This window comes from Rhipicephalus sanguineus, chromosome 4 (genome assembly GCF_013339695.2).
Source record: "Rhipicephalus sanguineus isolate Rsan-2018 chromosome 4, BIME_Rsan_1.4, whole genome shotgun sequence".
Taxonomy (NCBI): domain Eukaryota; kingdom Metazoa; phylum Arthropoda; class Arachnida; order Ixodida; family Ixodidae; genus Rhipicephalus; species Rhipicephalus sanguineus.
In genome coordinates, this window is record NC_051179.1 from 186234967 (window position 1) to 186260406 (window position 25440).

The 25440-nt window shown below is 47.8% G+C and overlaps 1 protein-coding gene across 1 annotated transcript in view; it reads right to left on the reverse strand.

Annotated features, from left to right (window-relative positions):
• The window catches only part of LOC119390966 (PHD finger protein 12-like), an 86919-nt gene that overhangs the window by 39122 nt on the left and 22357 nt on the right, over positions 1-25440 (reverse strand). The window contains 4 exon segments of the mRNA XM_049414993.1: positions 3309-3398; positions 10648-10708; positions 11798-11892; positions 11895-12126. Of these exon segments, the coding sequence (XP_049270950.1) occupies positions 3309-3398; positions 10648-10708; positions 11798-11892; positions 11895-12126 (478 nt within the window).

The following is a 25440-nucleotide window of genomic DNA, read 5'->3' on the forward strand; positions in this document are numbered from 1 at the left end:
CGCTGGGACCGTTGAAAAAGTATTACCGGAAGTGCCACACCGGAAGTCTTCTTGGGCAGCCTGTTCGGTGCATGCGAGTTTGTTTGCAAACAGCGAAACCATCTATAACAAGCTTTTAAACTTAAGAAATGATGAATCTGTGCGAGTGTAATATGTTCATTTAACCTTGAAGTGGAGCTTCGCGGCAGTGCGACTTTTCCCTGGAAAGGTGCATTCACATGCATTCACGGTATAGTACCCCTCCATCATATTACATGTCTAAACTTCATATTAGTGTTATACTTTATGTCTCTGCCATAAAGATGCATTAAGGGGAGACACTGGTCTGGGAGGCGGAAAAATTTTGAAAAAAAACAATTTTCTGAAATATTTTTTTTTATAATCTAGAAGGTCTAAAAAAGTCATTTCCAAAATATTACAGACATGTAATGCATACTTGTCGGGTTATTTGGTCTTGAAGTCAGTTTCATGACCATTTTTGCTCACCAAAGCACCTCAAGAAGTCCCATTCAATAGCACATCATGCAGGAACCACATTAAGTAGCACAGCCATTTTGGTCTCATTTGAACACACACTTTTCTATTAGCTGTTCCTAGCACAAGAACGCGTTTCATCTAGCAGAGGCGAAGCCACTGCGCTTTTTAAAAAAAAAAAAAGTGCTCGCACAGCATTGGTGCATTTCTATCACACGGGGTAAATTATTCCTTCCATCTTGGATGCTTGAGGATGCTTCTGCTAGACAGTGGTGCATCGTCGCATTGTCCGCCATTTTGCGGAGATGCCTAATTGATGACAGTGCAATGGCACGCAGTCGTTAGAAGTTCAGAATTGCTCATGCATTCGGGAGGAAGTGATATCGGCAGCTGCAAGAATGCAGCATATCACCAGCGAGACCAGTGTCAAAAGAAACCATGCTAAGAAGAATAATGATGATTATGTTGCTGGTGGCTTCTGCTATCCTAAGAACAACAATTCAGGCCTTTTCCAGTTCAAAATAAGTGCCCACCATGTTTCTAAACTTCTTTTCTCATTTTCTCAAACCACATTTTTCATCACACTATAGGCTGTTGCCCACAGTATCTTTTGATGTAGCGGTCAGATTTTGATAATTTTTGCGGTATTTGAAAGCTTATGCATTGATTAGTGCAAGAAAACCAAGAAATTACAACATTTTTATTAATAACTGTGATTTAATTAACAGTAAAATTAAGCAACAATTTCTGATTTCTCATTAGTGTACTTGTTAAGGCCATAACTTTTGAATGGATCCAGCTAAAAATTAAGTTATGGTTATGTTGCACTCTCTGGTCTTTATAGGATGCAGTGATATGAAATTCATAAAGGTATTTTGTGAGAAAGCTGTCGAAAGTCTGGGCAGAATGCAAGTGTATGGAACAGTCAATATCTTACAATCCATGCATGACAGACAAAAAGTAATTGCATATTTGTTTTCAACAGTCGAAAATACATATTGTGTGTAAATTTCAGCCAGAAATACGAAAATTGAGACAAGCAATTTTCAGACCAGTGTCTCCCCTTAACTTCACGTTTATATATATATATATATATATATATATAATATATATATATATATATATATATATATATATATATATGAAAGAAAACTAGTCACAGTGAAAAACATAACAACATTTATTCTGAGCTTTCGGCCGGGGACCGGCCTTTACCAAAGGCCGGTCCCCGGCCGAAAGCTCAGAATAAATGTTATGTTTTTCACTGTGACTAGTTTTCTTCATATAATTAACCAATAGCCAGGAACATTCTTTCGAAACCTTATATATATATATATATCTTACAATTTTTTAGCTTTGCCTAACATATTTTATAGTTGTATTTCAAGCACTAGGGTTGATTTTGCCTTCTCTCTTTCGTGTGTGTATCCCCTCTCCCCACTCCCATGTAATACCCTCCAACAAGGGCCCTTAGGGTTAGTGTGAAGACATTAAGCTTTACTTTCCTTGAGTCAAGTGTTCCAAACAAATTGCCAGTTAATCGTGGGCACTGTGACCTGTCAGATGCAATCCAGGTGCTCTTTCGGAAAACTTTTCGTTGTGACAGCAAACTGATTCAAATTGCACACAACATCCTGACACTACACAGTAATGCCAGATCATTCTGTCCGAAGAAAACATTGCAAGACAGGCAGCAGCAACCGCAAAGCAAATCGAAACAGGCGAAACAGGAGGCATCTTTGGGCAAGCTTCCGGTAGAGGCAGAATATTGCCAGAGCACGGAAAGGGCTAGAGAAACCATCTATAGTATTCCACTAAGCTGTGGTAAAGTCTACATCAGCCAAACGTGCCAATGTATAAACGACCGTGTTAAAGATCTTCCCTCTCGCCCGACACGGGAACGGTTGGGTGATTGGGACACTTGCTTGATGTTTCTGTGAATGGGATGATGACCAGGCTCGTAATGTACCTCTGCTGGATCGTACGGCACAACTAACAAGAAGGAGAGAGAGTGGCCGGAGCGGGGGGACTCGGCAGCCAAGCAGTGGCGAGAGATCCTCAGCTTCTTAAAGGGGCCATGACACAGTTTGCAGCGAAAACTAGAAGTAGAGGGTCTGTTATGCCTATACAGGTTTCAAGAGTGAGCTGTAAAAAAATATTTCAGTGGAAAACAAACCCTAGAAGTTGCCATCTGTAAACCTCGCCTACCGCCGGCGACCGTCCATTTTGCCATGGCGCATTTGACGTCATGTGCGTCTTGTAGCATTTAGAACCTCAGCGTCAGCGAATTATTGATAATGAACCTTTTTGTAACAGACTGTCTGAGGGAGCAGTCATCGTGTAGGTGGTGCACATGTACTTGCACATTGTAAAAGCTGCAGCTCAAGCCTTCTCTTTGATAATTCAGATGTTCTTAGCAGGCCTAGTGACAGGCTGGTGAGGAAAACCACAGAGGCTGGCCTGATAAGTGCTCAAGCAGCCACAAGCATCAGTCAGTAGAGCTGACAGAGAAAGAAGCATTTGCCATTTCTTGTTCACGTATGATCGTTGTCTGTGCGTTGTGACCATGCACGCACGCACTTCTTTGAAGTGTACCTGCTCAACAACCTTCGGTTGTGAGTCCCGCATTTCATTCCTTACCACAACCCAACTCCTAAGATGCACCAAATAGCTCAACGGTCGACTTGAGCATTCCACAATGTCGTCATCACCACAAAGCGTGCCAGTAGTTGTAGTCCTCAGTGGCGTGGTAATCGTGTTTGCACAGACCCGCTAATCAATATCAACAGGCAAGATCTCCATAGCCTCAATGGTATGACCCTGAACACACCCACCATTGACACCATTGACAGGAAGCAGCTGCTGCAGCCTTTGCCAGGCAAGTAGGCGCACAAGCTTCTCATCCAGCTGGTTCACTTCCCATCCTGCAATGCACACAAGCCACACATTGTCACAGCGCCGGCTTTTACACGACTCCACACAACAGGAGCAGTGCATAAGGTAAGAAAAATTTCACTGCCAGGATGGCAAAATGAATAATTAGAAGTGCTTACAACATTAGCACAGCTGTCTAATTTCGAGTACAAAAAAAAAAGGGGGCTTTTGCAGCTTCTCAGTCTAGCTATGTTACAAACAAGAGGAAATGTTTTGTCAAAGGTTTACGGTAACACCTGAAGGATGTTTTCTGCACATATCCACAGAAAACATCCTTCAGGTGTGACCATAAATTCATCGTTTTTCGGCCATTGATGTAGTCAGTGGACGAAAGCCTTCTCATCAGAGACCACAAATAAGAGATTATGGCTCCTCCTAGGCTGTGTTCCAGGTAAAAACAAAATTGGCACACTTGTATATGGCCTTGCTCAACTTTACATCCTGGCTCAGCAAAAACCTTAATTCCTTGCCGATTGTGTAAGCGCACACCAAATCTATAATGTATGCAACCTACGTTTTGTTTTGGACCTCAATTGTCCCTTTAAGTGGAATCCGGTTGCAAATTGACAAAAATGCATTTAACCCCTTAAGGTATGAGGCCAAAGGTCGGCAAAAATTTCTTTTTAAAAGAGATAATCACTAGATATTATTAATCTACATTATAAAGCACACCTTTTTAGGAGCATGTGAGCATTATAAAGCAAGTCCCACTTTTTGTTAACTTCTCATAATTAAAAACATCATTAAAAGTGGGCCTTACGCGAACAGTCCTAACTCCAATTCCACTCAATAAAAAAACCTAATTTTTTGTAGGGACATAAAAGAAGCTTTTGCCAGTGCAATGAACCAAAACAAATTACATCAGATGAATATTAAAATTATAATGATTAAATAACCAAGAAATTATGCGCTAACACTAGGGGCACCTTCATATAACAGGCAGCCATATTAAATCTTGTGGCACGAATTTGCTTACTGAGGTTCATTGCACACCCACTAATGTGATAAGGAACTTGCCAAGTTTTAATCAAAAATCTTTATTAGCAATAACGTTATGAATGTTCGCGTACGGAAAAATACCAAAAATGTAAGTTCTGAGAAAATAAACAAAAAAGATTTGAAACAGGTGCAGCACTTACACAAGGTGATCACGAGCGATCACTTAAGCGCGGGCAATCAAGGACAAAGGGAGCTGACGACAACACAAGCGCTTAAACGCTTGTGTTGTCGTCGCCTCCCTTTGTCCTTGTTTGCACGCACTTAAGTGATCGGTGATGGAAAACCAACTAGCCCAAAAATCAGTGTTCCTTGTGATCGAGAGCCCTAAAATCCTGGATATTTGTAGCTAGTTCCATTCTAGACCTTACCCTTGTGTGCTTTTGCTCGAGCGGAAACTCCCCCTTTTTTTTCTAGCTTGCTTTGCAGCATCAGAGCTGTGATGGGATGCTTTTGCGACACTGTGCCGATCATTTGTGAGGCAAGTTTTTGCAGTGTAGAGGCCAAGCCCGATGCCAACTTCCTTCAAAATATGAAATGTGCTTCTGTTGCCTTTATTGAAATGACACACAGTGTCATGCGAAGCAAATTTGATGATTGACAGGCTCAAATACGTGTCCTTGAGATCTATGACGTTGCAAGTCTACCTGGTGAGAAGTTTATGACTTTTATGATTAAAAATGATTGGTTTACAATGCTATTAGCATTATTACACGTTTGCACTTGATATGATTCTTAAATAACCAACAAAATACACACAAGACTGCACACAAGACTGGCACTTTCAGTTTCGGTTTCATCGATGATGGGTGGTCTAACATTTTTGCTTGTATCTTTTCAAAGAAACTGTGTAGACAGAAATTTATGCAGCATGATGAATGAGCGATAAATTGCGCATTTAGCATGACCAAAAACCAAGAAGTCACATTTTGAAAAAAAAATTGACGTTGTGGGAGAGCACGCGCGCCCATTTCCTTCCCTTAAGGCTGGCGCGATCGCGAACTGACGGCGGGAGTCAAAGGACCACTAGGAGAGGAGCACCTTCGCCCTTTCCGGACAACCCCTTCTTTCCCGCTGCTCCTCGCGTCAATCCTCGCATCCCGGCTCGCGGGAAAGGGAACTCGCCCTGCGAGGGAAACAACCCTCGCGGTGGGGAGGGACACGGGAGGTGAATAAAACAACCTAGCAGACAGGCAGACGGTCGCTCGTGCCCTGCTGACCTGCGAAGGAACATCTCACCGCCCGAGACCCGCGAGCCGATCATCGACGAAGGTGTAAGCGTTACCCTTTGTTTTTCTACGAGAGCGGACTATCCCTCTAAGCGACATTTACGCGTTATTGCTAACGTAGCAATAAGTGTTGTTTGTTGTGCTAGCCTGTTGCCTTATTCGCCCGAACCCGTCGTAGCTGCGATGACGCGCGCTACGGGAAGGGGACGTTGACACGGTACGACTATTTGCGGCTGGGACCGGAGCTAGGCTTCTGCACCAGCCGTGCATAGAGCGGACCCCCTCAACGTTTTCCACTTGGCCTCATACCTTAATTGCCGACTAAATTACGAAAAATTGTTAGAAATTGCCAAATTTTTTTATGACGTGAAATGCTTCAGTAACATGTTCAAAACAGAAAAATACGTGAGAAAGCATTTTACTAAAAATGCTTTATTCATCATATTTCGCACCATCATGCAAACATTTCGCCGTTTAATGTGCAGACTCTCATTATAAAAGCATCAATCACAGAACCCGTGGTGCCATCTATGTTTCAAATAGCAAAACATCATTTGACAAGCTGGGCTCGTCAAAAGCCTCTTGAACACTGCTGAAGAGCTATGACACGCACAGGTCGTCATAAGCAAAAAAGTGACGCTCACGACAAGCTCAGGTCGTCATAAGCGCTTAAAGGGTTAAAGGAACCCTGACAGTGAAAGCTTTGTTTGTGACTTTTTAATTTGTAGCTTCGTATCTGGCAATCCCAAAAACTGATTGTAAATGTTCGAACACATCGTATAATGAATGCTAGTGCCGTTAATTGAGAACGATTTTGCATCAGTTCATAACGTCCACCTAAATACCATAAGAAACTAGTGCCAACAGCGGGGAGTGCCCAAGGTCACGTGCACTCAAGCTTTGGTATCGTTGAAAGCACATTTTTCAAATCGGGGCCTCGCATGCGATAAATCTACCGACCTGTAGCGGCGGGTGTAATTTAATGATAGGACCGTGATTGTGTACCCTTATAAGAACGAAACGATGCGGGTGCTTCGCTGTGTTTAAACGCGTACCCCCCTCCCCCCACTCCCCTCTCAGAAAAAAGAAAAAGCATTCCTGGCCTAAGCAGCCTTGAGAGCAGCCTGACAACAGAGTGAGAGGGGTGACGAAGAACAGTCCTCACTGGCTGCCAGTTGTGCGCGTCCCTCAAGTCTTGTCTGACATCGACAATGCTCGCTTTACTCGTGGAACGTCACACGGGGCCTCGGTCTACGTCATACGAGTGGCGATGTCGCGACGTGCTGCCAACTCAGATGAGCACTCACGCTTACTTTAAAACGAAATTAAAATATCTTGAAGCTAACATCCGGCGCTAACAATTGGCCAGACGTGCCCCTTATACAGGACAATCAAACAACAAAAACACCTTGAGGTTTAAATTTTGGTGTCAGGAGTCCTTTAAGATGGTACTCGAAATATTTTTTTTACTTCTTGAAATTTTATACAGAGGTAGAGTATGTGATGCTAATTTCAAAACTGCAATTAGTTGTATTGCAGCTGTAATAGCTTTTGGGTTCTGGCAAGATTGATAACAAAATATAATTTCTAGCTTATTAAATATTTCTATAAGTTATCCCAATACGAGTCAATTTGCTGCACATGCACAGTAGAGTGCTGAAAACTTCTTAAAATGCAGGTAAGACACACTACCTTTCTAACAAAATGTATATCTCACATTTGCTCTACTGTAATTTTAAATTGCAAAACAAAAAATCTGAAATGGACTTGATTTCGTAAAGGTATTGGCACTCTAGATTTTCTAAAGATACTGTGTGCGAAATTTCATTAAGATATGACAAGTTTAAGTGCACGGATATTTGTGCACATGTGAAAATTTAATAAACTTGCAAATCGAGGAAAAATACACTCAAAAGTCACAAACAACAGTGCTCTTCAATGCACAGCTGGATATGCATGAGAATATCGGAAGCCAGTGCATTTAGAAATACCCAGTTCTATATGTTAGTTCTTTGCAGCCCTCGAGCATTCAGTCATCTCTCTTCACCCAGTGGCGACGACAAGCTCCTGCCTTGGCTATCTTGTGTTCTTTAGATTTGCCTCTGGTCATGCGAGTGGCCCTGGGTGGCAAGTTCTCCAGACTAAGGCACCAAGCTCTCGAAAGACTGTGCTCAAAGCTTGAATATCCCTGACAGAACCACGAGATAGCCACAGCAGCTGCAGTTTCCACAGCTATACAGGATGCGAATTCGCCTTTAGACCAGAAACCAGGTATAGCTGTTGAGTGATTCCGCAGCATCTGGCAGACCAGGAGCCTTTTCACCTGTGAAGGCTTATACAAGTGCAGAGTACAGTCAACCCCTGTCCATTTGCATGGATTGAAGTGTAATCTGGGGCGGGCTCTCAAAGAGCTTCTGCTTGCCCGTGCTTACACCAGGAAGTCACTCCTTCTGGACAGAAATTCTGACTGCTTGCCATGTTGCTAGATCACAAATGAAAGTAGGTTAGGATGCCCAGATGGCAGGATAGATTTCTGAAATCTTATGTTTGTGATTATTGCAATTAGGTTACAACTATGCAGCTTTTGTATTGTGTCATCGTTCAAGATATCTCCACGTGGAAGTGGTGTTGGCAGTTTCAGAAGTGCGCGGCTAGGGGATTTGCCACATGGTTCGTGCTTTCCCCCTTGATCCACATGAACTTCACCATATACTGCGGCCTCAGTGACTGAAGTCGCTGAGGCCATAGGAACCTTGACGGAATCAAACTTATTTTTGAACCAATTTCTTGTGGAATTACGCCTCGCTTTGGGGGTAAATAGGGATGAATTGAGCCAAAAATAATCTAAAAAGTGTCAAAAGTTACAATTTTTCGCAAAAAATTTGATTTTTTCGAGTAGAGCATCTCCCCTTAAAAAGAAGATTTGCACAGCAGAGAAAGATAGCTACCGTATATTGCGATTATAAGTCGACGTATTTTTCTTAAAATGACCTTCCAAAGTTCGGGGGTCAACCTATAATCGGAGTCGACCTATACGCGGAAATCGTAAAGTCACTTATCTGTGGGTTCCGACGAAAGGTCGTCGTCCTCGGATTCCCTGCTATTCGACGCATCGATAACATCAGCCGCAGGAGGCAGCGGAGTCGCCGGCAACTGCTATCTCCAACCGCCGCGGCGGGCCGCTTCCGGAGCCGGACATTTTTGCAATCTGCCATGACGATCACGAAACTGTAGCGAAACCACGCGAGGCGAAAGTGGCGAAACTACAGAGCACGTTTAAAAATCGCCGCGCGGCATTAATGTGAACTGCTTGGGAAACACCGGCCTTGAAAGCAGCATTTCAAACTTTTGATAGAGGGTGAACAATGCTCTATGAAAAAAAAAGGAGGAATTTATCTTGCGATGTGTCCTGCAGTTTTGTTTTCATAAAACAGAAACGATTCATTGACAAACCATCGGCGTTCCACAGAAAAGCTGGCAGCGCCGTGCGGGCTGGCAACAACACTTCGCGGGGAACTAAACCACATGACCAGTTGCATGCGCCCACAAGCGTCTTCGCGTCTTTTTGCACTCATGCCTGTTCGCCATTTCTGCATTTTGCTTCGCTTACGAGCAGTGGTGTGCGCGATTTGTGAAGCCAAAACGGATGCCAAGATGCCACCGCTACACCGGCAACCAGTACAGCGCTGCTTCAAGCGGCAAGCGATTCTCTACGCAGAGTCGGAAAACAACGTTGAAGCAGGGCGCAAGTTCGATGTGTTGGAAAAGTGCGTGAGGGATTGGAAAAAACAAAGGACCAAGATCTTTGCATGCACTGCTACACGCCGTTCCTTTCTTGATGGGGACAATTTGTTCATCTCGTGCTTTCACCGGAAAGCTTGCATCGATGTTACAGAGCGCACGTAGGTCACTTCGCTCACTGCAGTGGCTGCGTTTGCGAAAGGAGCGCGCTGCTCAAACACAAGGAAATAACAACTGTGACAGCAGTTAATTTGCGAGCGTCCTTTGTACACCTGTGAGTTCCTTTCGTGCATCCTTCTTTGTGTTTGAGCAGCGCGCTTGAAGTGTCGAGCTGCGACAGTTGTTAGTTCGCACTCGCCCTGTGTGTGTTCTTTTCGTGTGTCCTTTGTGCTTGAGCAGCACGATGGACGTTTAGAGCTGCTTGCCGTTCTTCGCGTGACGTTCCAATTTGTTGCTATCACATTCATTGCTTCGCCGTTACGGCGAAACTGTGACTTTTCTTCGTAACCTCACAACGTTCCGAGATTTTGCTAGCTTTGGTACACTCAATATTGATTATTTCTGTATTGCTGGAAAGCTGAGTGCTTAGTGAGTGCAATAGGGTGTCTGATGTTGCTTTCGCAAGTTATAATTTTTTAAAAAGAGTGAAATAGAAAAAGGTTTTTTTCCAGTCATTTGAATTATAACTATGAAGCTTCACAACTTGTGTTCAAGGAAAGCTAAAACCATGAAATGATGTTTGCTGCACTCACCTTTGGAACGTACGGAATGCAATAACATTTATTTCAGCAAGGTCTGTGTAGCCATAAAACTTTGGATTGGCCTCGTTGGTTCATTGCTAAAAACATCACTGTTCATCGCTCTTTTCTATACCCATCACAGTTTTCAGTGTCCTCGTTTTTTGTGATGCTCATCAATGTTTTCCGTGTAGCCACTTTAATTAATACCGTATTTTCTAGCATATAACCCGCACCTCTAACTTTAGATCTACGAAAAGAAAAAAAAGGGGGCACATAACCTGCGCCCCCACTTTTAAAGCACATTTTTCTATTTTTTTTGGTGCGGCTTATATGCGAGAAACTACAGTATATGCTCAAATGATGTTTTCATTATTGATTCGCTTTAAAATTAACGGCATAGCCTACATAAAAATTCAGTTCATATTTGATATTGGCACATAATCAGTGAAGTTGTTATCATTCTGGTCTAAATAATGTAACCCTGTATGTCTAGAAACCACATTTCCCCGTAAGTATTTCTTTCAAGCACCTACCAAAGGGGCCGTCTTCAGGGCTGGCCCCTTTCTCCTCCTCTCGCACATCCATGGCCGAGCCCTGCACACCAAGATTCTGACTTGCGATTCTTTGCAATAAAACAACCTCATCATCTCGTCCATTACAGGCTCATGATAACAGTATTAAACAAGTGCTCTCGGACCAGTTTGACCATTACAACACACAGACGGCATGAAACCATCAAGTGTGAGTTCAAGCCAAGTGTACACCTGCAGTCACAATATACCAAGTCACGCATTGATATGCAGTGAAGAGGCAGGGCAAACTAACTTAGTCAGGTGCCACGTTAGAAGGCATTTCCACCTGAATGGCAGATGCACACAAGCCTGCCAACGGGTGCGGACTCTAGACTGATGTCGTGAGCCAGATGGACAGAGATGCCACCATTGGAGACCTGCTCATCTGCGCAGAGCCTCTCGTGCCTTCTCAAGCTGTTGCTGACTGTGGTGGTAGTAGTTCAACTTGTGTGCGTCAAGCAAATTAGCACTTGATTCCAACAACAGTAGCAGTGAGCATAATTGGCTGTTTCTAATCACAAAGCTTCAGAAAGATGCTCGTCTGTACATGTGTCAAAGTAGTACATCCCAGAAATCCAAACGAAATATCCGATGAGAAGTTGCAGAAAAGAAAGTAGGCACAGAACCTATCTGCACATGCACAGCTATGGGATTGCTAACTGTCAATCCGGTAACATCCAGTAGCACCTGTAATCCGGTAACTGGATTGACAGGTGGGGCTACCATAGCTGCACAGAGGTGGTAGCTGGTGGTAAATGCAAACAAGAATGAAGCATTCTGGTTTTCCAGTCTTTAACGCACAGTTCGCACTGCTGGCATTGGTGGTGCGGACTGTGGCACACATTGTTTCAGCTGGACATTAAAACTGTTTTCACTTTTATGCCTAGCACATTTGCAGCTTTTAGTGTTTGCCATGCTCCCAGGATGGTCCAATATCATGCCATGCTTGCCGGAACTGCATAACTAGTCTGCATTATCCAATTTTCCGAATTAATGAGGACCAAATTAACAAACTTTCACTGTAAGTGGTCTGCATTGTATATGGCTACAGCCCGCAAATGTCTGAAGACTACAGAACTACTGCTTTTTTCAAAGAGGCATTCCAGCCCACCCCTTTGGCAGTGCGTGCAGCCAGGGCCAATTGCAGAGCCACCAGGGAAGCCAGCCACAGCTCCTGCTCGTCCTGCTGCGATTGGGGGGCCGAGGAAAAGGGACAGAGGCGGCGGCCGGCGGCGGTAGTGATCGCGCACAAGCACGCGGGATGTGGGCGCGATATAGCCGGGGCCGCTGACGTTTCAAGCGGAATGGTGGATGCGGCCGATGGGCACGCGTGAGAAATGCCAGCTTCACTGCGTCCTGGTTCAGCCGGCTGCCTCCTCCAAACCGGTCCCACAGGCGCACTCGCTCCGTCAGGCTCACTGAATTGAGCAGCTTCTCCTCCTGCAGTCACGGTTGAAACAATGGCCACATGCACTGCGTCAGAACAGCAAATAACAACTTCTGACCTGTTATGCTGAAACTCAAGACAAGCACTTGGAAAAAGCACTCGCACCAATCCTTTCCCAACACAAGTGCGACTCTTGCCAATCCCACGAGGGTGAGAGAACCGTTCACTTTCCCAACTGCTGTAAGATCATACCAGTATTGCTTTTGCAGCACACCAGCCGCGGGCAAGCAAGAACAGCGTGTAGAGAACCCATAGAAAGAATTTCGCACGTGCAAAAATCTCGGAGGCCATGGCTTTGTTCAAAATGTTTTTTTGTATATCTGCCAGCCTGGTGACATTGAAATTTGGGAGATTTGTGCAGCAAAAAGGGGAGTGGTGCAAGCGTACACTGCAGTATGTATGTGCTGCACTGCGCTGCACTACGTGGCAGTATGAAGCAGCACAGCACAACACAGAAGAGAAACTGCTTGCTTATGCATTATTGTGAGTTCCTCATCGAGATTTAAGATAACATGCCGAATCATATATAATAGTGGCCACACGCAAATGCGGTGGCAGTGCTCCTTTGATTAAAGGCAAAACCAGAAATGCCCTCCCCCATTTGCATCAGCGGGGAGAGGGGAAGTTCTTGTAGTCTATTTGTGAAAACTGCTGGGGTTCCTCATCGCCAAAAAATTTTAGAACCACTGTCTTGTTATTACAGTCAAACCCGCATACAGTTAAAACTCGATCTAACGAAACCCGACTTTATGAATTTCCTGATCTAAAGAAGAAATTTCTATTCCCCGGCAGGCACCCACCGGGTTCAATGTCGTCACCAACGTGAATTGACGAAGCTTTCGTACAGTCAAACCCGGATATATCGAGCTCGTGAACAAACGCCTGTCAGTTCGATATAGGGCATAATTCAATATAAGCCTGCTAAAGAATTGGACGTCATAAATTCACACACCATTCATAAAAGCACTTTATTGACGAAGCTAGCTTAGTTGCTAGCTTAGACTTGAAATAGTCTTCCATTTTTTTTCTGTTTCAGCAACTTCGGTGCCTGCGACAGCACGCATTTCTCAACATCGTCTAAAGAGTCGGAGCAGGCGAGGCCACAACCTTCCACATTCACGCAGAAGCGCCGGACTAGTGCGAGAGCACCAATCACCTCTGAGGATGTGGGCAAAGGATCATCGTTGCTTTAGTCATTGTACCCGCTTTCACTTGTGCTCGGTACGATGTCGGCAATGTAGTCTTCATTTTCGAGCTCACCCGTGGTCGCGACATCATCATCTGCACTCACAAACTCGTTGGGCGCCACGGCCACCGGGTCTTTTGTCCACTTTATCCCTAATCTCCGCCTTATTCTTCAAGATCGTGCTGAGAGTGCTCCTCGGAATCTTCACACTGCCGCGACATCCGACTTCTTCTCACCACGTTCGACTCGATTTATAATTTCGAGCTTCACGGCCAAAGGCAAATTCTGCTGCTTCACGCTAACCATCACGGCACCTCTGCCACATCTTTCATCTCGAAGTTTGAACCAGCGTTTCTTGAGTTAATACATTGGCGACCATAGCGGATCTTGAAAGACAGCTTTGCCGCAATACCGGGGTGTGATGAGGTGAAGCATAGTGAAAATCTAGGGACCACTTACAATCTGACGTTGAATGTCTCTTGGCCAAGTTCAACCGTAACGGAGCTTGAAAGGCAGCTTTGCCGCAATACGAGAGTGTAATGAGGTGAAGCATATTGAAAATCTGAAGGGGTCACTTTCAATTGGACGTTGACTGTATTTGTTTTTGGGAAGTTTGAATAGTTCGAATACAGTAAAAGCTCGTTAATTCGGATTTCTAGGGACCGGTAAAAATGTCCAAATTTAACCAAATGTCCGAATTATCGAATGGTCGAAATAAACACAATAAATGCAAGAGTTTTTTCAACATACCTTTACTTTACAAGGTAATCGCGGATGCGCCTGTTTTCGAGCAGAAATTCGCGCAGACACAATTTTCCTGAGCCCTTCAAGGTGCTCAGCAGCTCGCATGCTGTTTGCAGTGCCAAAACAAAATTCTTTAAGGACGACGAGGGCCTCCGCGGCTTCCTTCACAGTATGGGGGGCCTGTGTGGCTCATAGTGTGGCTGCTCCTCTTCAGGCTCTTCGTTCTCGGATTCGTAGCCATGCATCACTTCCTTGAAGATTTGCTCATCAGTCAGAGAGCCGGCAGTCACAACGCCATCAATGCCGATATAATCTGCTAAGACACGTTGCCAGGCTAGTTGGTTAGGATTCATAATTCGTACGGTGTAGCGCACCACGACAGGGACAGAGAAGAGGGACGCACACTAGTGTGTGTGCGTCCCTCTTCTCTGTCCCTGTCGTGGTGCGCTACGCCGTACGAATTATGAAACCGATATAATCGTCGAGTGTCACTGCATCAGGCATAACACTTCCGAAATCCTGCCCGTCGTCGGCACCGTCGTTCGGCGACACTTCGGCCACTGCGGTATCGCTGGAGTCGGGTACAACAAGCCACTGTAGTAAAGTGTGGGATTGGGCTAGTTGGTATTCCATTATTAAACTGCTCAGCGCAAAAATTTTACACGGTACACATACAAACGACGAGGACAAGCGCAGACTTCCAACTGATTTTTATTACAAAAATGCACACATATATAGGCTACAGACCAGAATAAGATCACATGCTTATCCAGGCACTTAAAAGCAAAAAAGAAACCAAAAAAACCTAAAAGGCAAGAAAGAACCCCCAAAGAACCAAGATATCACCTTGGGACACCACGTGCCGAAGAATTCAAATACGTCAATTCTTTTTCTGATAAGGAAATGGACGGCTTGCTCATGCAACTTCCTTGAGCTATTGTTGCGGCCTCAATTATGATTCTAGTGCCTTCGTTAGGCTGCGTCGCGAGAACACTTGCTTTTTCAAACAAAGGCTGGCATCCGCATTCAGAACAATGAGAAGCCAAAAAACCGTCCCTCCCAACATTTCCTACTTTTTGGCCATGTTCCTGTAGTCTTACATTTAGGCACCTGCCTGTCTGACCAACGTATTGTTTGCCGACGTCATTTCACAGGAGCTACTTCTTGTCGGGAGAGCCCATTTTTCAGGGCACGCAAAATTTCTACTTTGGTGGTGAAGTCCTTGGCCTCGTACTTGGGCCGCTTCGCCGGCGTTGCCATCGGCGGAGAGTGTGCGTTCACACGAGAAGTCAGCACAAAAGCACCAGCAACTATCAAGCTAAAGGAGCCGTACTGAATCGTTCCTCGATAAAACGGTGTTCAACGATGCAGCACACCAACGGGAACAAAGCAACAAAAATGACACCGCGCCATAGCCATAGGGAGAGGTTCTTTGCAGTACGTTCCACATGGCTTTCCTTTGCCCATGCGTGGCCGTCGCCTAGCAACGGAGACAAGCGCCTTGCGAGCGCGGCGGCGCGGCCAGATGTTCTCTGGCGCGGCCGAGCACAGGCGTGTCGGGCGTGTGGTAGTGCGGTAGTACGGTCCCTAGAATATACTGAGCGTAGTGGTAGTGCCGCTTGGCCGCTGCGACTACGCTCAGCACTTGTTGAGAGCAGATTCCGTGCCACTTTTCCTGCGGCGCGGGTCACTGTGGAGCCTGCAGTCGCGACAGCACCTGAATATATAAGATGTAAAGCACCTGCGGGACTTGTTAGTAGCGACTGACATTTGCGCGCGGTAGGTATCGCCGTACTTATGGCGTTTACCGTACGGAGGGGCTAAGATGCCCCAATGAAATGGCCTGTACTGAAGTACAATAAAAACTCAGGGTCCCTTATACATTTGCCTGAGACGAGTGGAAGGTGAAAGCCATCAAGATGATGTTCTAGATGAATTACCAACCCGTTCGAACGCTCACGTTAATAGGCCTAGTTGCTGCATAACTTAACAGGTAAGAACTTCAGCACAAATGAGGACGAATTACAAAGAGATGAGACGAGCCCTGGCTCAGTGCGCGTGTTCCGTCCTATTAGCGCTGAGGTTTTCACCTTCAAAATGTACTGAAGTAACATCTGTATCGGATGGAATGGAGTAGCACAAGCACAGACCCTTAATATTTTCATAAAGCTAGATGCATGGGTCGCGGGCCGCTGCAGATGCCTGCGTGCAGTGCATATATTTGCCCATTGTAGCAGCTGCACGCTCAATACTTCTTTCAAATGTGCCCGCGTGGGAGCCTTCGTCCCTTTTTCCTATACTTCTAAGCTTGCTTTCGGCTGTTGTAGAGCGACATTTTTAGTTGGGTCCTCATAGCCGTCGGCGTGCGGCGTCTGCTGGCGCGCGCTGCCCATATTTTCCAAGGCCAGGCGTTTGCGTGAGGCGGGTGCCAGTAAAGTCGAAAGAACAGGGAACATCTAGGGACTTTAGGTGCCAGCGCGCGCTGCCCATGGTTGTCAGGCGTGGCCACGCATGCGCAAAGGAGACCCATGTGGAACGTACTGCAAAGAACCTCTCCCATAGCCACACACTATCACACGCGAAGAAAAGGCGTTCAACCAGTCTCAAGTCAAGCCAAGCCGATAATTGATGTCCATGGCGATGCAGCGTTTGAGCTTCACTTTTGTTCCGAATGGTTCTTTTTTCGTTTTCGAGCTTCGCCAGCAGCCCGAAAGTCGCCGAATTATCCGATTTGCGGTCAAATCTGTCCGAAATAACGAGCGCCCAGTCTCATTGAGTGATGCATATATTTACAGGGACCAGATGACGTGTCCGAATTAACCGATTTTCCGAATTAACGAGAGTCGAATTAACGAGCTTTTACTTAGCAAAATTCCAGTGCGAATCGAATCGAATAGCAAACACTATTCGAAAAATATTCGAAATTTCGAGTATTCGCACACCCCTGGTAAATAAACTTCCGTTAAGTTTCTTCATCACGAGTCGCTCTCTGCCTCGGCTCTCTGCTCCAGATGTCCACGCGCCTGCGGTTCGGCATATCCGCTCAGCACAACGCCACCAGCTGGTCGGCTCCTGCAGCAGGCCAGTCGCAACACCATCTAATAACAGAGTGCAAAACCACACAGCATAATACTGGAAGGAGTGGGACACACCGTGTGTGCGATGGCTTGCTTTTGTTCAACACAGGACATCCTTGCACTGCTGCATGAAGGGCATCGAGGGGACTGCTGCTGCCAAGAACGTGCCAATGAGTGCGTTTGGTGGCCAAGTTACAATCTCCATATTAAACACATTGTGGCTCGATGTGCCAAGTGTGTCGAGACTCTGGTTATACATTCGGGGCCACGGATACTGACTACCACAATGGAGAGGCCATGGCAACGCCTGGGGATCGGTCAGTTCCAGGTTAAAGGGCATCACTATGCTCCAATCATCGACTACTGCTCTGGATTCCCCGAAGTGGTCACACTGGGGACTACATCAGCACCAGCGGTCATTGCCGTGGTGAAGAGTTGTTTTGCCCACTTCGGAATTCCCGATGGCGTCCGGACAAAGGACCTCAGTTCGTGTCCAAAGATTTTGCTGTGTTCGCTCAATCATAAGGATTCTGCTATGAAACAAGCAGTCCTCATTACCCTCAAAGTAATAATGAGGCAAAGCATGCGGTGTGGATCGTGAAGGACGTGGTGAAGAAAAGCTCCGATCCTGGCCCTTCTCGCTCACCAAGACACCCACCTCAAGTTTCGGGTGTCTCTCCAGCACAATTGCATGTGGGACAAAAACTGCAAACTTGCCTTCCAGCACTGCCAGGACGACTGCTGCTGGCACTGCCAAGTCACGCGATTCAACGACCAAGGTGCAGCAGTCGAACAACCATAATCACCCTCACAATGCCAGCCCTTCGGTCCATTGAAACCAAGGGACATTGTTTGGATCAAGGACATTGGTTGCAGTGGTCGTTTTCTCAGCCCTGCTCGGTGACCTCAATCAAACGTGGCTGAATCTCCTAGCAGCGCTCTGCAGAGGAGCCATTGTCATCTGGTGCCTTTCTCAGCAGATTAGAATATCTTAAGAATTCGAGGCTGATCATCAATGACAGGAACATCGCATCAAAGTTCTTCCAGCGCATCAACATCTGAGGTCACCCCTCTCTCGCCTCAAATGCAGGGACCACTTGGGGAAGCAAGTTCACCTCCACATGAACGGGAGCGAACACGATACGGTCGCGCAGTAAGTAGACCACCGCGCAAGCTGAATCTGTTCATGAAGGAAGATGCAGTGGTCACTGCCGCATGCTTCTCTACTTTCCAGCTATGAGATCGCGTGGTGAGCACGAGGGTGGCACCTTATGCCAGATAGTATGCGTTTCTTTTCATTTCTTCTTGTATTTTGTGTGTGACGTTTCAGTTTTCTGCTGTTATTTGCGCACAGTTCTTCACCAAAGTGTTATTTCGTCTATTGTGCTAAGCAAGCATTTTGTCTTCTGCAATATGGCAATAGGTTGCATCATTTTCTGTAATGTTTATATTTTATTTTTTTCTTCTTGCATTGTCTTATCTTGTCATTATTTTGTCATTGTATTGCCCTTCCTGCATGGGCCAGCATATTGGCCTGCAGTATCAATAAATAAATAAAATAATAAGATAAAAATATGTTTCATAGGCAGGCAGCAATAGAGGCTTCCTTTGTTGTTATGGGCAGCATCACTCGTGCGGTCATTCAATCAGCTGAACAACTATGATGACAAGGCCATTGGGCACGGTGCTGAGTTGGTAGCTGCACCTTGCTTGCAGTGAAATTACCGTAAAAACTGGAATATAGGTCGAATTAAAAAAAAAAAAAAAACGCGATGAAAAGTCGACCCTCGTCTTATATACCGGTCATTGGCAGAAAACCTATGGAAGTCTTGCAACAATGGGTTGATGAAGTCGATAGCCCTATTGCCATCGTGAGCATCAGCAACAGCACCGTTGGGCGACGCCATTTTGCGTTTTGTTTGTGCCGACTGCGAAGCAAGGGTGGCTGCGTTGGTTTTGCGCTGTTTAATTATCCCTATCTGAGGCTATCTCCTTCAACATGAGTGGCAGCCGACGGCAGTTTAAGAAAAAAGTCACCGAGTATGCAGAAGCCCACGGCAACCTGGCGGCACAACGAGAATTCGGTCCGACGGAGAAGAGCATCCGATACTGGACGAGCCAGAAACAGCGCATCATAAGTTGCAGCAACCAGAAGAAAACGTCGTTTCATGGACAGACTGCAGTTCACCCCGAACTGGAAACGGTACTCGCCGAGTTCGTCCGGGAGCTGCGCGCAAGGTCGCTACCCGTGACAACGGAGTGCATCCGCGTGAAAGCGCTCGAGATTGCGCGCGAATCGGGGCTCACGAGGGCGCAATTCAAGGGCTCGCCATCGTGGGTGCGTCGATTCATGAAGCGGAAGGGCCTTGTTCTGCGGCGGCGTACTTCAGTGTGTCAAAAACTACCAGCAGAGTTCGAGCACACGCTCGTGGAGTATCAGCGCTTCGTCATCGAGCTTCGTCGACAGCGTTGCTACATGATGGGCCACATGGGCAACGCTGACGAAACTCCGGTCTGGTTCGATATACCATCGAACACGACTGTGATCGAGAAAGGAGCGAAGCAAGTCAAGGTATTGACAACGGGAAACGAGCATTCGCGGTTTACTGTGATGCTCGCGTGTACAGCAGACGGAAAGAAGCTGCCCCCTTATATTATATAAAAGGAAAACGCTACCAAAGGAGGACTTTCCTTGGGATGTAATCGTGAGGGCAAGCGAGAAGGGGTTCATGAACGAATCCCTCATGCTGGAATGGATCCAGCTCGTGTGGAACCGGCGACCGGGTGCCCTTTTTCAACGACCGAGCATGCTGGTGCTCGACTCTTTTCGAGGTCACCTCACGGCCGATGTCAAGCGATCGCTGTCCGATGGCAAGACTGATCTTATTGTCATCCCCGGGGGACTGACCTCTATACTCCAGCCACTGGATGTTGTGCTAAACAAGCCGTTTAAAGATCGTGTGCGCGAGCTCTACAGTGAGTGGATGCTGGGAGACAATCCCAAGACCCCCGCTGGCCGCCTACGGCGTCCACCGCTCGCAACCGTTTGTGGCTGGGTGTCCTCAGCCTGGAAATCCCTCCCGGAAGAGATGGTTCGCAAATCCTTCCGCAAATGTTGCATCAGCAACGCTTTAGATGGCTCACAGGACGATGCACTCTGGGACGTCGCTAGTGAAAAACAAACATCATCCGACTCGAGTTCGAATGAGTCCGAGTAACTTCGTGACCACCTAGCATTGAACAGTGTGTAAATAAAAATAAATGTCACCACAGTGCAGCTAGTTGCGTTGCGTTTTTATCAAGGTGAGGGCGTGCCGCGATACTTTGCGATTTTTTTTATTTCTTTTTTTACGATTCGAAGTTTGGGGGTCGTCCTATATTGCGGTCCGACCTATAGTCCGGTTTTTTACGGTATGTAGCAACTTAAACCAAATGTATGAATGGTCAAGGAGGTAGCTGTACCACATCAATGGGGTCAGAGTCCGTGCTAGGTAGCCGTTCCGGTGGAAACTTCTGGAGCAATGTGTTCCCTGGACCAAGGTCATCACTGTCGTGGAGAGCAAAAGAATGCTTCCATGTTGAAATACGAGAACGAACTATAGTTTGTTTGCCAACATTCAACTGCTCACTCCACTGAGCCTTCATCTTCCATCAGCCAGTTGGTAAATAGCAAAATGATGCTGAGACACATGCTTATTCAACACCAACACCTTCAACCCCAACTTCTTGCTTTCTTAGGTAAACCTCACAGCCCACCTTTTGAAACAATCTGTTTGAAGGGGATGAGGTGTGCCAGTCTAAACAGTGGACACGGGAGACAACCGCGAATACCCGCTTCACAGGCCAGCTGCAAAGACGCGCCGGACGGCCTCCGCAGCCCCCCCCCTCTCGCTTTGTGCTGACACCCGACGCCTGCGCCTTGCTCCTCGCCCCCTGCCTGGCTCGGGCGGACTCGGCTTCGAGCGCTCGCACGAACTAGACCGTTCGCGCCGCGCTGCGAAACAGTGCTTTCTATGCAAGTAAATAAACCCATTCTTCTTGTCACGTACGCCTGTATTCCGGTTATTGTAGACATAACAGTGGCGACGAGGTAGTGGAATTGAAGCTCACGTGGATATTCACCGGTGCTATGCAATGGCAACGCACGCATCAGGCCGAATACCGGAGTTTAATGGCTCATCCTGGACATCGTGGTTCGGACGCCTCCAGTTCTACTTCGAGGCCAACAGCATCACAGACTCCAGCAAGAAGAGGGCACACCTGCTGACGCTGTGCGGTGAGCAGACGTACGACACCGTCTGCGCATTGGTTCAGCCAAGCAATCCAGCTGAAGTGGCTTACGACGACATCGTTGCGGCACTTTAGAAGCACTATGACCCCAGGCCAGCCGAGGTCTTCAGCGGAGCCCGCTTCCAACGACGCAACCAGTTGGAGGGAGAAACGGTAAGCGCCTACGTCGCGGCGCTAAAGACGCTGGCAGCCGACTGCAACTTCGGAACGCTGCGCCAAACACAGGCAGCAGCAGCAGCAGCTACCGGACAGCAGACGACAACAACGCCACCGTCCAACGCAACGATGCTACCCTTAGACATTATGTTGCGCGACAGGTTCGTGTGTGGACTACGGGACGATCTCCTGCAACAAAGACTCTTTGATGAGAGTGACCTAACGTTCACGAAAGCTTACGACATCGCTGTTCGAGCGGAAAGTGCTAGCCAACAGCAGCGAGACATACGAGGGACCATCGAGCCGGTTCACCATGCAGCGGCTCACAGAGGTCATCACAACCAGGCAAGTGCAGGAAAACCGTCTAAACCACAACACTGCTGGCGTTGCGATGAGCAACCAGCCCACAGACGCGCAAATTCCAAGCAGCTATGTGCAATTTCTGCAACAAACGCGGTCACATTGAGAAGGCCTGCATCTCAAAGAAGAAGCTCGCGAAAGGGCCACCTCAACGACACAAAAGCGGGAACCCCGAGATCGATAACGCAAGTTGAAACTCAGCACAGCCTACCAGCACCAACATCGCTGTACGACTTGCATAATGTCAACCTCGGCACGCAACCAAAGATAATGGTCACCCTTGCTGTGAACCGCCAGCCCATCGAATTTGAGGTTGACTCGGGAGCAGCTTGCACACTCATCAGCGAGGAGAACGTACCACAACACATGGCCACGAAACGCTCCACCCTTCTCAATGAAGATACGCACCTGAGAACATGGTCAGGACAAGACCTGCCAATTCTAGGCAGCGCCAACGTAGAGGTTGCTTACAACGGAACGTTGACCAAACTGCCTATCGTGATTGCGAAGGGCACTGGATCAGCCTTTGGGCAGAAACTGGTTCCACGCTCTCAATATCGCGATCTGCGGCATCAACCAGGCAGCCGAAGGAAGCTCAACTGAGCGACAAGAGCTCGTCGAGCGGCTGCAGAAGAAGTACGGGACGGTCTTTTCTGAAGAAATTTCTGGACACAATGGGCCACCTGTTGACCTAGAGCTTCACCCAGAGGCCCGTCCGAAGTTTCTAAAGGCCAGATCGATACCGTTTGCTTTGCAACCTGCCTACGAGAAGGAGCTCGACAAGCTGGAACAACGGGCATTATTGCACCCACACAGCACTCAGACTGGGCCACACCTCTGGTTGCAGTGAGGAAGAAGAACGGAAGCCTACGTCTCTGTGGGGACTACCGGTTCACAGTGAACTTGGCAACAAAATCGTCTTCATACCCTCTGCCAACACCACAGGAGGTGTTCAGCACGCTACGGCGCGGAAAATATTCAGCACCCTGGACCTCACGCAGGCATATCAACAGCTGAAGGTGAGCGACGAAACTTCTGAGGTGCTCACGCTTAATACAACAGAGGACTGTACAGGGTAAAGCGACTTCCATTCGGGATAGCGGCAGCCCCAGCCATTTTTCAAAGGTACATGGAATCGCAGCTTCAAGGAATTTCTGGTGTGTGCGTCTACTAGACGATGTAATCATCATGGCGCAACCAGCGAGGACCATGATACACGCCTAGAACTGGTACTGAAACGGCTCGCAAGTGCAAACCTACGCTTGAGCATCGGTAAGTGCTGCTTCGCGTACCTGAAGTGAAATTCTTAGGTCATCTGATCGATGCCGAGGGCATTCACCCCACCAGCGACAAGGTGCGCGCCATCACGGAGGCACGCGCCCCAACGAGCAAGCAAGAGCTCCAATCTCCTGGTCTCCTAACGTTCTATGACCGTTTCCTAGAACACCGAGCAACGGTGGCCAACGACCTCTACAACCTGTTGAAAAACGACGTCCCCTGGACTTGGTCGCCACGCCATCAGGAAGCATTTGAAGCCCTTAAGGAGCTGCTCCGTGACAGTGGGTGCTTAGGCACTATGACGAGACAAAGCCTTTGCTTCTGGCATGTGATGCTTCACCCTACGGCGTCGGTGCAGTGCTTTCACAAATTGGCGATCAAGGCAGAGAAGCAGCGATCGCCTTTGCTTCCCGCACGCTATCACCTGCGGAACGCAATTATTCTCAGCTTGATCGTGAGGGACTCGCCGTCGTCTATGGTGCCACGCATTTTCATCAGTACATCGCGGGCAGACATGTACTGTTCTCACGGATCACAGACCACTTCTGGTATCCTGGGGCCCCAAAGCAGATTCCACAGACATATCGCCTCGCATGATCCGATGGTTATTAAGATGTCAGCTTATACTACGACCTTGTGTACCGTCCCGGAAACAAACACCAACGCCGACGCACTGATCCGCTTACCCCTCAGTGAAACATTGAGGACCCCCTCAGGTTGGCTGCTGCTCATGCTCGAAGCACTACCAAAGCCCCCACTAACGCAGACGAGTCCGCAACGGCCACGCAAGTGACCCGACATTGTCCAAGCTGTACAAAGCCCTACAGCCGGCAGCGTTCAAAAGCTCAAGATGAACATTTCAACGCTTTTTTCGCAAGAGAGCAACGGATTGAGCTGTCATCGTGGTTGCATCACACTTGGATCACGAGTTGTCATTCCAGGCCCACTTCGACAACAAGCCGGCTCTCATCATGCCGGACACCGAGGCGTAGTCGCAATGAAGAAGTGCGCCCGCAGCTACATGTGGTGGCGGGAATCGACAAGGATATCGAGACACTAGCGGCAGATGCACAGCCTGCCAATCCAATCAACGCGCCCCGCCGCGAGCTCCGTACCGGACTGGGACAGACCGAGCACACCTTGGCACACAGTGCACCTCGACTTGCAGGCCCAATTGACGGTCCACATTCCTGGTATTGTGGATGCCTACAGTAAATGGGTTGAAGTTCGCCTTAACCAAACAACATCGACAGCTGTCATCGAGGCACTGCGCTCGCTGTTCGCAACCTTCGGATTGCCCCCAAGTGGTTTTCGACAACGGAACAGCATTCGTGTCAGCAGAAATACAGAAATTCTACAGTGACAACGGCATCACAGCGGTAACATCTGCTCCGTACCCCGCCACAAACGGACAGGCCGAACGCTACGTGGGAGAGCTAAAACGAGCTCTTGCAAGAGACTCTACGGGGCCCTTGCAAGCCGCATTGCACGCTTTCTTTTCAAGCAACACACAACAGTGCAGAATACGACGGGCCAGACACCGGCGAAGCTCGTGTTTTCGCGCGAGCTGCGCACACACATCTCAGCCGTTCTAACCGGAACCGCCTTCAAGTGTCACCGATATATGAAGACGCCCCGCGTTGCCGGAAATTCCACGAAGGACAAGCAGTTCTCTCGCCCGCCAGTTTCACCGTAAGCCCGAGTGGGTCCTGGCCATCGTCAAAAAAACGTATCGGCCTGAGATCTTGGCTCGTGAAGTGAACGGGACTGTTTCCCGCCGGCACTTAACCAGCACGCCACGGAACGTACACTACTCGCCCGGCGGACACGCCCAAGTCATCAGCCCTCCTGCGCCTTTCAATGCGGCTTGGCTGCTGACAAAGGAACAGGACGTCATGAACGGACACTTCCTGCTCACCCAGCAGCTTCCGGGGAGAAAACGAGCAGCTGCGCCCCGGTCCACCCGGCGCCGCCCAGCGCAGTCAACAAGGCAGCGACGCCCCCCAGACCGCTACCAGGCGCAAAACTAAAGGGGAAGGAATTGCCATGTCTAACAGTGGACACTGGAGACAACCGCGAATACCCGCTTCACGGCCAGCTGCAAAGACGCGCCGGCCGGCCTCCCGCAGCCCCCCCTCTCGTTTGTGCTGACACCCGACGCCTGCGCCTTGCTCCTCGCCCCTGCCTGGCTCGGGCGGACTCGGCTTCGAGCGCTC